Source organism: Schistocerca nitens, chromosome 4 (genome assembly GCF_023898315.1).
Source record: "Schistocerca nitens isolate TAMUIC-IGC-003100 chromosome 4, iqSchNite1.1, whole genome shotgun sequence".
In the NCBI taxonomy this organism is placed as follows: domain Eukaryota; kingdom Metazoa; phylum Arthropoda; class Insecta; order Orthoptera; family Acrididae; genus Schistocerca; species Schistocerca nitens.
Genome location: NC_064617.1, coordinates 401,980,352 through 401,993,810, shown reverse-complemented (window position 1 = coordinate 401,993,810; position 13,459 = coordinate 401,980,352). Strand labels below are relative to the sequence as shown.

Below are 13,459 nucleotides of genomic sequence, written 5' to 3'. Positions count from 1 at the left end.
GCCGTAGACAACTGATTTACTATGACCTAGAGAGCGCCTTGATTTCCTTTTAACTGTTTTACATCCGAATTTAAGTGTCTGACCGCGTCCTCGTGTTCGCTTCTGAGATTTATTATTTCCTTGAGCCATTTGTGTTTGGTTTTGAGAAATTTGCCCTATCTTACGAGACATTTCGCCTACTTGTGCCGACACTGATTCCTGACTTATGTACAGAGTGTTTCAAAAATGACCGGTATATTTGAAACGGCAATAAAAACTAAACGAGCAGCGATAGAAATACACCGTTTGTTGCAATATGCTTGGGACAACAGTACATTTTCAGGCAGACAAACTTTCGAAATTACAGTAGTTACAATTTTCAACAACAGATGGCGCTGCGGTCTGGGAAACTCTATAGTACGATATTTTCCACATATCCACCATGCGTAGCAATAATATGGCGTAGTCTCTGAATGAAATTACCCGAAACCTTTGACAACGTGTCTGGCGGAATGGCTTCACATGCAGATGAGATGTACTGCTTCAGCTGTTCAATTGTTTCTGGATTCTGGCAGTACACCTGGTCTTTCAAGTGTCCCCACAGAAAAAAGTCACAGGGGTTCATGTCTGGCGAATAGGGAGGCCAATCCACGCCGCCTCCTGTATGTTTCGGATAGCCCAAAGCAATCACACGATCATCGAAATATTCATTCAGGAAATTAAAGAAGTCGGCCGTGCGATGTGGCCGGGCACCATCTTGCATAAACCACGAGGTGTTCGCAGTGTCGTCTAAGGCAGTTTGTACCGCCACAAATTCACGAAGAATGTCCAGATAGCGTGATGCAGTAATCGTTTCGGATCTGAAAAATGGGCCAATGATTCCTTTGGAAGACATGGCGGCCCAGACCAGTACTTTTTGAGGATGCAGGGACGATGGGACTGCAACATGGGGCTTTTCGGTTCCCCATATGCGCCAGTTCTGTTTATTGACGAAGCCGTCCAGGTAAAAATAAGCTTCGTCAGTAAACCAAATGCTGCCCACATGCATATCGCCGTCATCAATCCTGTGCACTATATCGTTAGCGAATGTCTCTCGTGCAGCAATGGTAGCGGCGCTGAGGGGTTGCCGTGTTTGAATTTTGTATGGATAGAGGTGTAAACTCTGGCGCATGAGACGATACGTGGACGTTGGCGTCATTTGGACCGCAGCTGCAACACGGCGAACGGAAACCCGAGGCCGCTGTTGGATCACCTGCTGCACTAGCTGCGCGTTGCCCTCTGTGGATGCCGTACGCGGTCGCCCTACCTTTCCAGCACGTTCATCCGTCACGTTCCCAGTCCGTTGACATTTTTCTAACAGATCCTTTATTGTATCGCTTTTCGGTCCTTTGGTTACATTAAACCTCCGTTGAAAACTTCGTCTTGTTGCAACAACACTGTGTTCTAGGCGGTGGAATTCCAACACCAGAAAAATCCTCTGTTCTAAGGAATAAACCATGTTGTCTACAGCACACTTGCACGTTGTGAACAGCACACGCTTACAGCAGAAAGACGACGTACAGAATGGCGCACCCACAGACTGCGTTGTCTTCTATATCTTTCACATCACTTGCAGCGCCATCTGTTGTTGAAAATTGTAACTACTGTAATTTCGAAAGTTTGTCCGCCTGAAAATGTACTGTTGTCCCAAGCATATTGCAACAAACGGTGTATTTCTATCGCTGCTCGTGTAGTTTTTATTGCCGTTTCAAATATACCGGTCATTTTTGAAACACTCTGTATGTCATCTACTCGTTTATGTATGTCATCTACTCGTATCGACACGGCCTCCTGTTTTTTATTCATCTCACCTACCTGAAAAAATATAGCGGAGATGGTACTCGTCACGATTCGTAATTGATTTTGTATACTGGATAGATTTTCAGCAACTTCTAATTCCTCAGTCTCACTAGTCTCCAATTGTACTTCACCTACTTCCTTCAAATCCATGATTACACACGTCAATTTCAAATCTTAGGCTAGTCGTCACACGAAATACGGATAAATATTCAGGGACGCATGTCCCTCACGCTTACGCGGTGGCATGTTCTGATTACACTTAGTCGTGGTTTCACTTACCTACAGCACTACCCGCTACGCTACGTACCGTAGGAAAGGAAAATTGTTCACTAAGTATCGGTTGGAAACTATTCACTACACTTGGGTGTTCTACAGGTAGATAAACCACTAGGACAAAATAAAGTATGTTGCTCACCAAATACCTCGTTTAACAAGCTGAACCGTCGATTTTGAAGAATCTATTTATAATTCCAATTGCTCATACTCTCGCTTACATGATAAAGCAAACAGACATAGATTAGCATAATGCCAGTTTTTACCAGAAAAATAGAGCTATACATATAACTCCTGAAACTGAAAAAATTCCTTTTAAAGCACAGTTTCGTATATAATTTAAAAAAATGGCTCTGAGCACTATGGGACTCAACATCTTAGGTCATAAGTCCCCTAGAACTTAGAACTACTTAAACCTAACTAACCTAAGGACATCACACACACCCATGCCCGAGGCAGGATTCGAACCTGCGACCGTAGCAGTCCCGCGCGTACATAATTTACATTCAATACCTTACAACTGTGTTACAGAACAAATCCTACATCGAGAATACTTTACACAAGCGTAAGGGAAGAAGTGCTTCCGATAATTATTACAGTATTTAAAGAACAAAATATTAACAGGTTGAAATGAGCAAACAGTACATGATACTATGTTAATCAATTCAACTGTAAAAAACTAAAGAGCATATTATTAGCAAAATGCGAAATACGCAAAAGTGAAATGCCAAAATGAGCACATCTCAATTGGGAGTACATCAAAGCAATCAGAATGGCTGAAAGAGAGCACAGTAACATAAGCCATAAACGAATAAGAGCTAAGCAACTAAGTAAATAAGAGAATAGTCAAAAATGAGATGCCAACAAAATGAGAGCTGGCCAAACTCCGTCGGCACTTATATACGGTTGCGCTCGTGGCGGCACCTCGCGGCCCGTACGCAACACTCGCGCCTGCGATCGCAATGCACTCTTAGCGCTCGCGGCGGCGTCTAGCTACCCGTGCGCAAGTTTTGCGATTGCTGTCGCAGATCAACCCTTAATGTATGATGTTACAACTGCTCAAAAGTCTAAAACTGGTATTGAAGTTACACCTCTGTTTAGAAAAATATACAGAAGAACTAATAATATTCCAAATCTTTCATAAACGCAATTGGGTAAGGAATTTTACAAAATTCATTCAAACGACTAAAAGAAAAAAGCATTCGATTAATTATTGTTAATAACTTTCCACCTGGAAAACTTAAATTGTGGAGTGATCCAGTAGAACTCTTAAAAGTAAGATGTTAAACTTTTGATGCTCAGCGTTCTTTCAAATGGATTGATATGGTACAATATCTAATTAGTCATTATAATCACACAAAACGTAGAACAATTACTATGAGACTTTTTGACGTGTAAGGATTACACGTTTTTGTCTACTGTGCATAATAAGACCAAAATTATAGATACACAAGAAGCTCAAGCGGCAGTTGTCGAAGTTGTTAGTAGTAAACATACGTCGATTTTCAAGAACGGTTTCACCCCTACTACTCCGCTGAGATATTAAAAATTCATGCAGTTAAGGATATCAACTCAAGATCTTATCGCTGGACGACCTCATGCCACGACCTGTAGCAGGAGGTGCTGCAGTATGTAGTAACAATTACGTAACACATATCTAGCTGAGAAAACTGTAGAAAATTGTACGTAATGGCTGTTTTGATAAAACATACAATTCTTGGCCTATTTTGTAAGAGATAATGTGAGAAAGAGAGAGTACATACGTGTTTTATCTTTTCTGTCTGCAGGGCAAAAGCGGGAGTAGCAGTGGCTAATGTGAGAGACACCTCTTAATATGCATTGCTTCAGGCAGGGTATGTTACCAAACAGCTCCACCGATGATGTAAGGAGGTTTCTCTCACACTGTCACAAAGTTTCTCCCTCTCTTTCTTTCTTGGTCTTCCTGCCAGCTGCTGGATTGGTGTTCGTAATGTATTCCACAGATGTGGTGTTTATGTGTACATGTGTGTGTGTGTGTGAGAGAGAGAGAGAGAGGGAGAGAGAGAGAGAGAGAGAGAGAGATAGATAGAGTGAGTGATGACATGAGCACAGTTTTTGATATACACATTTTTATAAGTGAAATAGACAGATGTTTGCATGTGTGTATGTGTGTGTGTGTGTGTGTGTGTGTGTGTGTGTGTGTGTGTGTGTGTGTGCACTGAATGACGTCAATTGACACAGTTTAGGTGAATATGGTAACATAATGAGAATGAATTCCTCATTCTGCAGCTGAATGTGCGCTGAGGATGAAACTTCTTGGCACATTAAAACTGTGTCCCAGACCGAAACTCAAACTCAGGAACTTTGCCTTTCGCTTGCAAGTGCTCTTCCAAATGAGTTACCCAAACACGAATCACGAGCCGTCCTCACAGCTTTACGTCTACCGATACATCTCCTACCATCCAAACCTGGCAGCAGTTGTGCAAAACTTGCGGGAAGTTTGGAAGATAGGAGATGAGGTACTGTCGGATGTACAGCTGTGAGGACCGGTTGTTAGTCATGCTTGGGTAGATCCGTTGGTGGAGCACTTGACCATGAAAGGCGAAGGTCCTGACTTCGACTCTTGGTCTGGCACACAGTTTAGTCTGACAGGTACTTTCATATCAGCACACACTCTGCTTCATTCTCGAAACATCCCCCAGGCTGTGGCTAATCCATATCTCCGCAATATTCTTTCTTCCAAAGTGCTAGTGCCGCAATTTTAGCAGGAGAACTTCTGTTACATTTGGAAGGTTTTAGATGAGGAACTGATGGAGGTAAAGGTGTGAGGAGGAGTCGTAAGTCGCGCATGAGTAGTGATATGTGATTCCTTAGTCGTACCACACTTACACAGTATATCTTAAATACTACGAAAGAGGAAGCGGGATGGAATCATGATTGGTAGTCACACTTTGTAATTAAGACACTTTACTGGCATTACGCTTTTAAAAAAAATAATTTGAGGATTAATAATTGTGAACGAGCCACTAGATAAAACCTTGCAAATACAATTAGAAACCCAACGTACTCAGTACTCTAACAAACAATTCCAGATTTAAAAAATGGGGTTACTGACAAACTTGAGAACTTCCAACTCTCATATAGGACTTCCCTAAAAATAGATATAAAGAAACAATTACAGGTAAAGGGTGACTTAATAACACTTTAGCACTAGTGCCAAACAAAGATGCCATTACATAACATGATAGAATAACTTAATTAGAAAACAACTACAACAGAAACACTGATCTTAAAAAAGTAAATGTTCACGTACTCAGACGTGCTAATAAGAAAATCACTAGAAAAAGCTGCACAAGGAACTCAGCGGATGCTATGCAGTTTGAGGTTTGGTCAGTTGCCAGTTCGTAGTATTCAAGAGAACAAGTTCATATACAAACAGGTTACATACAAATATTTATCTACCAGCTTAACCTGCCTTGACGGGAGGAAGATAAATACTAAACTTTGGAAGGGGATATGTGACCATCTCCGGTAGTGGCCAGGTTCTTAAACACTGCCACGCCAAGGCGCTGGCACAATTAAAAGTTTCTGCCCGAATCACAAAGACATACCAATAACTCTGAAACATAGAAACACTGGGCAGAACCTTTGACTCACACATGAACAACTGTATTAATAGAGTGCAGGCTTCAAAAACAGCAACATAAAGTCATTTTATTGCAATAGACACACAAAAAAACGAGAAAATTTTGAAATAACGGCCACCTTTTAACTAGGGCAAGAAAGTCTCCCATAATAAAAATAAAATTTAAAATCTCTGAGTGCGTCGGAGAACAGACAATTACGACGGCTTACTCCGTATCAGGTACACAATACGAGGGAGCGGGTTCCACAGCTTCACTGCTTCCCTTCAAATTTCGTTCCCAGCAAAGACAAAGAACTTGTACCTCCAAGCTGCCCATGTCGGCAAAACGTCCAACCAATTTCACACCACAAAGTGTAACAGTCATCACACTCGTTCGGCACCCGTTGACACTCGTCTCCCCCGCGAATTACTCGAGATCTCGAGGGTTCCCGTCGAAGGCTAACAACCAACTCGCTTCGGCTGCGAAGCCGCTTGATAAGACACGCGAAAAGCAAAGATAGCTTACCTCAACCACAATCCATCTCAATGATACATGAACAAACTAAGACTGGCACCAGCTCGCCACGGCCACGATGGTAGAGCATTTCCTGTGCATAGCAAACGTCCCGTGTTGGGGTCTCGGTCTGGTACAATTTTATACTGTAGTACTGACAATATCTTTTTTTGAACATGGCGCCATTTTACACAATGCAAGGAAGGTGAAACATTTTTCGATATGGAGATATTGTATACTTTTGAACATGGCGCCATTTTTACGCAGTCAAGTACGTTATGTTGGGTGTATCATGCCCATTGCCTACTACACACTGACTGGTTGGAGAGGGAACGGTTCAGGACAGAAGGGGGAGGACAGGAAGGAGGGTCGGGTGGCATGATGACATCACTGAAACGGGACGAGGCATCTCCCATGATGATGATGATAATGATGATAATGATGACGATAATGATGATGTCGTAGATAAGGAATGAGTGGATTGTGTTCACATTACAACATTGGGTTACATGACAATAAGTGTGTCCAAGGCCCTATAAATATATCACTATCGAAGTCGCTTATGCCAGTGGATTTCTTCACTTGCGGTCCGTATCATCGCTACAATGATTTCCCATATATCTCCGCTCCGCTTATAAATTTTCCTTGTCGTGTCACAGCTCGCAACGCTACCGGGAGACGTTCAGTCTCCTATTGGCAATAGTGTAAATGATTTAGATCATCGGTATATTGATGGTGTAGCTCTTCCTGGAACTGGCTCCGTAAGTTTAAAAGAGACAAAACGAATAGATGATAGCAAAAATACACAGCGAAATCGACAAGCGGACTGCACAAGGCGGACAAGCTATTTTTTAGATGATAATCTTTTACTTACTGCTTTATTAATACTGTTAATAATAATACATTTTCCCCCTTTTGGGTCAGTATTCTTCAAAATGGTTTTATATAAGCTGACCTGAATTCGTCTTTTTCCAATCTCTTCATCTAAGTCATTCCCAACGTCCTTAATTATGTGTTTCCCCTCTACGACCCACTGTATCGTTATGCAAGTTATTTGCTGAGGCCTTTACCATGCTTTCTTCTATCAAGTATTTTCCAGATAATCCTAACCCTGATGATTTTTAAGAGTGCCACCTGATTTATCTGTTCATTTCATTTTCAGCATCCTTTTGTAGCATCACGTACTAAACGGTTCGATTCTCTTCTTTTCTTTGTTTCCCACAGGCCATGATTATGTTCTATATTACGCTATGCGCCAGACGTATATTCTCAGAAATTTCTTTCTCATATTCTGTGCTTTATACGCTTGATATTGTCGACTCCTTTTGGCGAGAAGCGAAATCTTTGTCTTGCTATTCTGCTTCGTATGTGCCCCTTCGTTCAGCCATAATACGTCATATTGGTTTGAAAATTCTTTATTTGGATTACTGCCAGTAGCAAATCTTGTTAGATACAGTCTTCCTCTGAGATTTAATCCCACTTCAAATCCTTACGTTTACCTGTTACATTGCTTGTTCAGTATACATGTTGAACAGAATAGCACAAAGGCTGCTTCCCTTCATTCCGTCGTTTCATATCCAACCGCTTCTCTCTTAGTAGTCCACACTTCTTGTTTCGTCTTGTTTCTTGTACACATTGTATACTACCATCTTCCCCTATACCGTATATCTATTTTACTTAAGATTTCTAAGTTCTTGCACAACTTTCTCTAGGTCGGCAAATCATTCAAAGGTACCTCAGTTTTTCTAATCTTTGCTTCATTTAGTAAGCGTGCCATCTGAAATCCCTTTCGTGAGCCTTTACCTTTCCTTAAGCTAAATTCGTCGTCAGCTGTCATATATCTTAAGTTTTCATATTTATTCCTAGTGTGTTCTAGCCATCAACCTTAATTCTACAGCTGTCAATCTGTTCGTACGACAGTTATTGCGTTACCTGCTCAAGCCATCTTCGTGATTTTGAGACTCATTTCCTCCGGAATTTCCGATAGCATGTCACCGTTATTATACATTCTGCACCTTAACCTGAATAATCGTTTGACTGCTACTTTTTCCTATCAGTTTGGTTATAATAAAGACAATTACCTACCCCACTTTGCCTCATTTGATCCGAGGTCTTTCAGAACATTTTGAAATACTGGCTCTCACGCCAGATCCGTACATCCTTCGAATCAGTATCTTCCTATTTTTATATCACGTTAGGAGGTAACTACTCCTTCTGATACAAACCGTTACTGTCCTTTTCCACATGTCTGCCATCTCTTCTGGATTTAATAGTTGAGTTCTTTCTTCACTCTAAATGTTGATAGGCTTTTCTTTTAAATGATCCTAAATTTTTTTTTCACTTTCATTTTTCGATTTCTTCGTGTTTTAGTTACAGCCATCTCGCTTTGTGTGCATAGTAAATAAAAAAAGCACAGAGGTGTATTGGAATGAAAGGAGGCACATAACAATTAAATCATAATTTCGAGGCGTGACCACGGCGAAGACAGTGTCCAATTTTAAATTCTCATTTGATTTTAACTTTAAGAGAAACTGTTGTAGGATATTTGCTTCCACTTCTTTTCCTCTTTTAAAATATATTATTTATCAGATATTCTTGGTCTCTTCTTTAAAAATCTATAAATAGCGCGTCATCTGCTCATTCATAGATCGTATTAGTTAATAAAAAGGTATAGCGCTGTGTGTTGACTAGCTGATGGATTATTGTTCTGAGTGTCATTCTGAATTAGCAAACATCGCTGACATGGCGTGACAGAATTTATGGACGTAATTCGTGTAAATAGGTGAATACCATTGCGGTCATATGACATACAGGACGTATGACCCGTTCAAAGACTACATTTTACCTGGAGGACTTTGTGCCGAGTACAGATATTGCTACCTAAGACAAGTATGTGACCATATGATTATGACAACAACCAGAGTCTAAACTGTATAATAAGTGTTTAAAACTCCAGTTGTTAGGGATGAGTACTTCGGGAAGTTCATTTGAAATTGTCTAATAGTGTATTATCGTGCAGGTTCTTTACAGAGGCACAATTGCTACACAAGCAATTTATCTGGTCACATAGTAATAAACATGAATAATTAAAGTGCTACATTTGACCAGAACAATTTCAGTGGGTGTCCATATTTTCTTGTTACAGGTCGACTGCTGCCTTTGTTACCTTCACCCTACTTTTTAGCAACAACTGTTTCGGGGAGAATCCTTTCGTAGCATTCATCGGGCATGGATCCCTGCAACTAGCTGCTTCATACACTGCTCATGTTGTTGGAAATAGATTTGGAAGGCGGATAACACACTGCCTCGTGCTATTGGCTGCTGGTTTGTTGTGCATCATCCTCATATGCTTAACCGCAGGTATCTCTTTATGTAATCCCTTCTTGCATGTTTCCTATCAGAAACTGATTTATAAATACCTTTAAAGGAATTTAAGCGTGCAATATTATTAGACTGTCCTTTAGAAGTTTTTATTAGCACTCTTTAAAGTGTACATATTGAGAATTGTGTTATCTCAACAGAATTGCACTTTTTCAGCACACTCAACCCAGTGGATCATAACTACACTTTCTCTTGTGCTTCTCTTCTGCTGTGACTGCTCATATTTGCTCACAAATATACAGAGCCTGGAATTGCATCCAACGAGTTTACGACAGATAGGCATCGCAATTGAATACGTCTTTGTTCAATGCAGTATGAGTGTTCCACCTTACGTTGCTCACTTGGTATGTGCTCCACTTACTTAAAACAATTCCATTAGTACATATATAGAAACTGTGGCGTAAACTAGGCCTGTCTTAGATATTAGACTACTGCTTATTGTAATCACAAACTCATGAATCGAAATACGAAAGTTGAAACTTTAATAGTGGCAACTATTTATTCACAGCTCGTACAAAATAGATACGTGTTTCAAAGTTTTACTGACCTTCAAAGTAGTCACCAGCATTGTGTATAACCCTTTTCCAGTGATGTGGAAGTCGTAGGATACTCTTATCGGTGCCAGTTGTGTTGACAGTTCGAGCGGCGCGGTCTATTTCCCGACGAATTTGTAGCAATTCTGAAACGAATGCCGTGAAGTGTTCAGTTTAGAAATCGAGTTGACCTTACGAAGGCTTAAGTCAAAGGAGTGCAGTAGGTGGTATAGCACTTAGCAGGCCCATCAGTCAAACAAATCAGTAAAAGCGTGCACTGTACGTGCTTGAGCAGTGTCCTGCAAAATGATGGTCAGGTACTGCAGAAAGTGTCATCACTTATGTCTGTATGTTGTTCATTTTTGGAACACACTCCCCTGACTTAAGCCCTCGTGAGTTCAACTCAGTTTTTAAACTGAGGGAAACAATTCACGGCATTCGCTTCAGAACTGCTACAAATTCGTCGGGCAATAGACCGCGCCGCTCGAACTGTCAACACAACTGGCACTGCGAAGAGTATCCTACAACTTCCACATCACTGGAAAAGGGTTATACACAATGCTGGTGACTACTTTGAAGGTCAGTAAAACTTTGAAAGACATATCTATTTTGTACGAGCTGTAAATAAATAGTTGCCACTATTAAAGTTCCAATACTCGTATTATTCCTCCTCCTACTGCAACCGTGTAACACCTCAGTGACGGTAGCCAAGACTCACTATGGAATAAGTTGCAGTAAATTTTTAATGCAGGAGACATCCGTGATCGACCATACCTTTCACAAAAATCCACACACGTCAATTACAGTCAGCGGGTATGCTGGCGTTTGACGAGTTATCCTGGAATCCTGTGTTTATAACACTTTCATTTGTGCATCCTTTGTTCAAATGTTCAAATGTCTGTGAAATCTTATAGGACTTAACTGCAAAGGTCATCAGTCCCTAAGCTTACACACTACTTAACCTAAATCATCCTAAGGACAAACACACACCCCCATGCCCGAGGGAGCACTCGAACCTCCGCCGGGACCAGCCGCACAGTCCATGACTGCATCGCCACAGACCGCTTGGCTAATCCCGCGCTGCGCATCCTTTGTGTCCCGGTCAAATTTATTTACTGTACTCTATCCACAAATCCAAAATAACCATTTTAGACCGACTGATCATGGGTCATGTTGATAAAAAAAAAGATTCGTTATTGTGTATTTTATAGCCATGAGCTAAGTAAAAATGGGGACATGAAACAGCCAGATTTTAAACATTTTTCAATATCTGTCCTTTTCCTTCATTATTACTAAAGCCTCTGAGCTATTTTTAACTGCATTGAAAATAATTTGCTAATCTCTTATTTGGATCCATTGTTATTCGTGATGTTCACAGTAACCCTTGTATTCTCTGAAGTTTTCTTTCTTATTGTCTACCCTTTTTCTTATTTCTCTGGTGCAGTTTCCATCTTGAATTAAAAACTTTCTCATGTAAGTGAAGTACATCACTTCTTTAATTTCAATCTCTACAGCGTTTTACATGTTGCGAGGTATTTCTATGTTTTTTTTTTCATTAGTTTTGTCTTTGAAAAATTTACAAGCAGGCAAATTCTTTAGTCTGTGTTTTGCATTGCCTCGACCATTTTCTGTTTACCTTCTTCACTTTCCGCTGAGACAACTTGAAGATGATGCAACTTTCGCATTCTTGCTAACTTCATTTACATTCCTACATTATTCGAGGCTTCATTGAGGGTCTTGTCACCGAAACTACCAAACAGGGCTAGAAAAGTGGAAAGCAGCATCTGACTCTTCTCTAATAACTATTTTACCCAATTATTCAACCTGTACTTTCATCACACCTCTTTGGTGTAAACGTAGCAACTTTATTAGTCTCCTTCTATTCTATTCAATTGCTTTTTATACTTTAAATATGATCTTTAATCTTACTACATCATCAACATTTCCACAATAACGCTGTTAACTTTAATTAAACTTTTCATCTGCGTACTGACGCACACAGTGCCGTCTCATGCCCTTTTGTATCCTATTTTCAAAATATTACTCTGACAGGTTATTCTTTCTTCTCTAATTTTCGTATTATTATTGAATTAGATGTTTTGGAGGTGACAGGTGTATCACTAATAGTTCTGTAATATTTGTACAGTTTTTCACAATGCTTCTTTGGTTTTAGGACCTTACTATCTTGAGAAAACCTTCTGTGAAGTATCGTGCACCATATATTTGGTTTGTAGACACAGTCTTCTAAACTCTTTTGCGTTTCACACAGCATGTTAACACTACACGTGGTTTTCTTTTCCTGAGACCTTCCACGGATTTCTCAACATTTCCTTTGTAATATTTGGACCATTCCACTTCTGTCACATTCCTCTTATTTTTCTGCTTCTACCTAATCCATTAATCCCATTAATTCTGCATGATTCTGAGAATCACATGATGCTTCTACATTATGATTTCAAATGTTATTAATAATTTTATTTCTAGTTACATTCATTTGATTATTTAGAATGTCTGTCACAGCTGTTATCTTTGGCTTCATCTTCGTTATGTGTCTGTCTTAGATTTATAAACGTTACACTGTGCTTCCGTGAAATCGACGCAAACTATGTTTGTTGTTCTTATCACGTTATTGTTCAGTTTATGGTGAGGTTTTCTTCTAATATGTGTAGTAACATTATTTAATTTCCAACTAACATTCATTTTTCTTTGATTTCGTGTGGGATTTATTACTTTCTAGACTTCTGAAATTTATTTTTGTATTTTTATTTTTTAGAAAATCACCTTATATATTTTAGTACTGTTTCTTGCAAATCTGTGCTTTGTTCTAGAATCCTAGATTTATTGGTAGCACGCTCACTGCACAATGAAGAATAGTTCTTTCTCGGACTGGAGACCAGTAGAAAATGATTCTCATATGTTGGATGCTCTCATGGAAATGTTGGCTGAATCTCCTGGAAATTGGTTCCTACTTCCTGTTCGTTCCTTAAGACACCTTGTGGAAGAACTAAATTTTTTGTGTATACCATGTACATTTTGGTTAGAGAGAAACTGATATTAAAAATGTACCTTTTTTGAAGATAATTCCCATTCCTGGTTCAGAATGATGATCAGTGACGATCGTATGTAGGTAGCCCATAAAAGTGAACAACTTTACGTATTGTTATGGAACTGGTAAAACTGTAACAATCGCTAACATGTGATAATCACACAAAATCATATATTGATTTATTCGACATGCATGGAGTTCCTGATTCACTATAACCACAGCCCCCAAAATGCGCGCATGTGATTGTATTATATATTTATACCACTGTTGTCACAGAATAAAGTACCATC

General features: G+C 39.8%; 1 protein-coding gene across 1 annotated transcript in view; it reads left to right on the top strand.

Moving 5' to 3' along the window:
- LOC126252340 (carcinine transporter-like) overlaps nucleotides 1-12,371 on the top strand; it is a 115,274-nt gene extending 102,903 nt beyond the window's left edge. Inside the window, exons 7-9 of the mRNA XM_049953228.1 lie at nucleotides 9,355-9,569; nucleotides 9,747-9,934; nucleotides 12,297-12,371. Coding sequence (XP_049809185.1) covers nucleotides 9,355-9,569; nucleotides 9,747-9,934; nucleotides 12,297-12,371 — 478 coding nt within the window. The remainder of the gene's footprint in view (nucleotides 1-9,354; nucleotides 9,570-9,746; nucleotides 9,935-12,296) is intronic.
- Nucleotides 12,372-13,459: the final 1,088 nt, after the last annotated feature.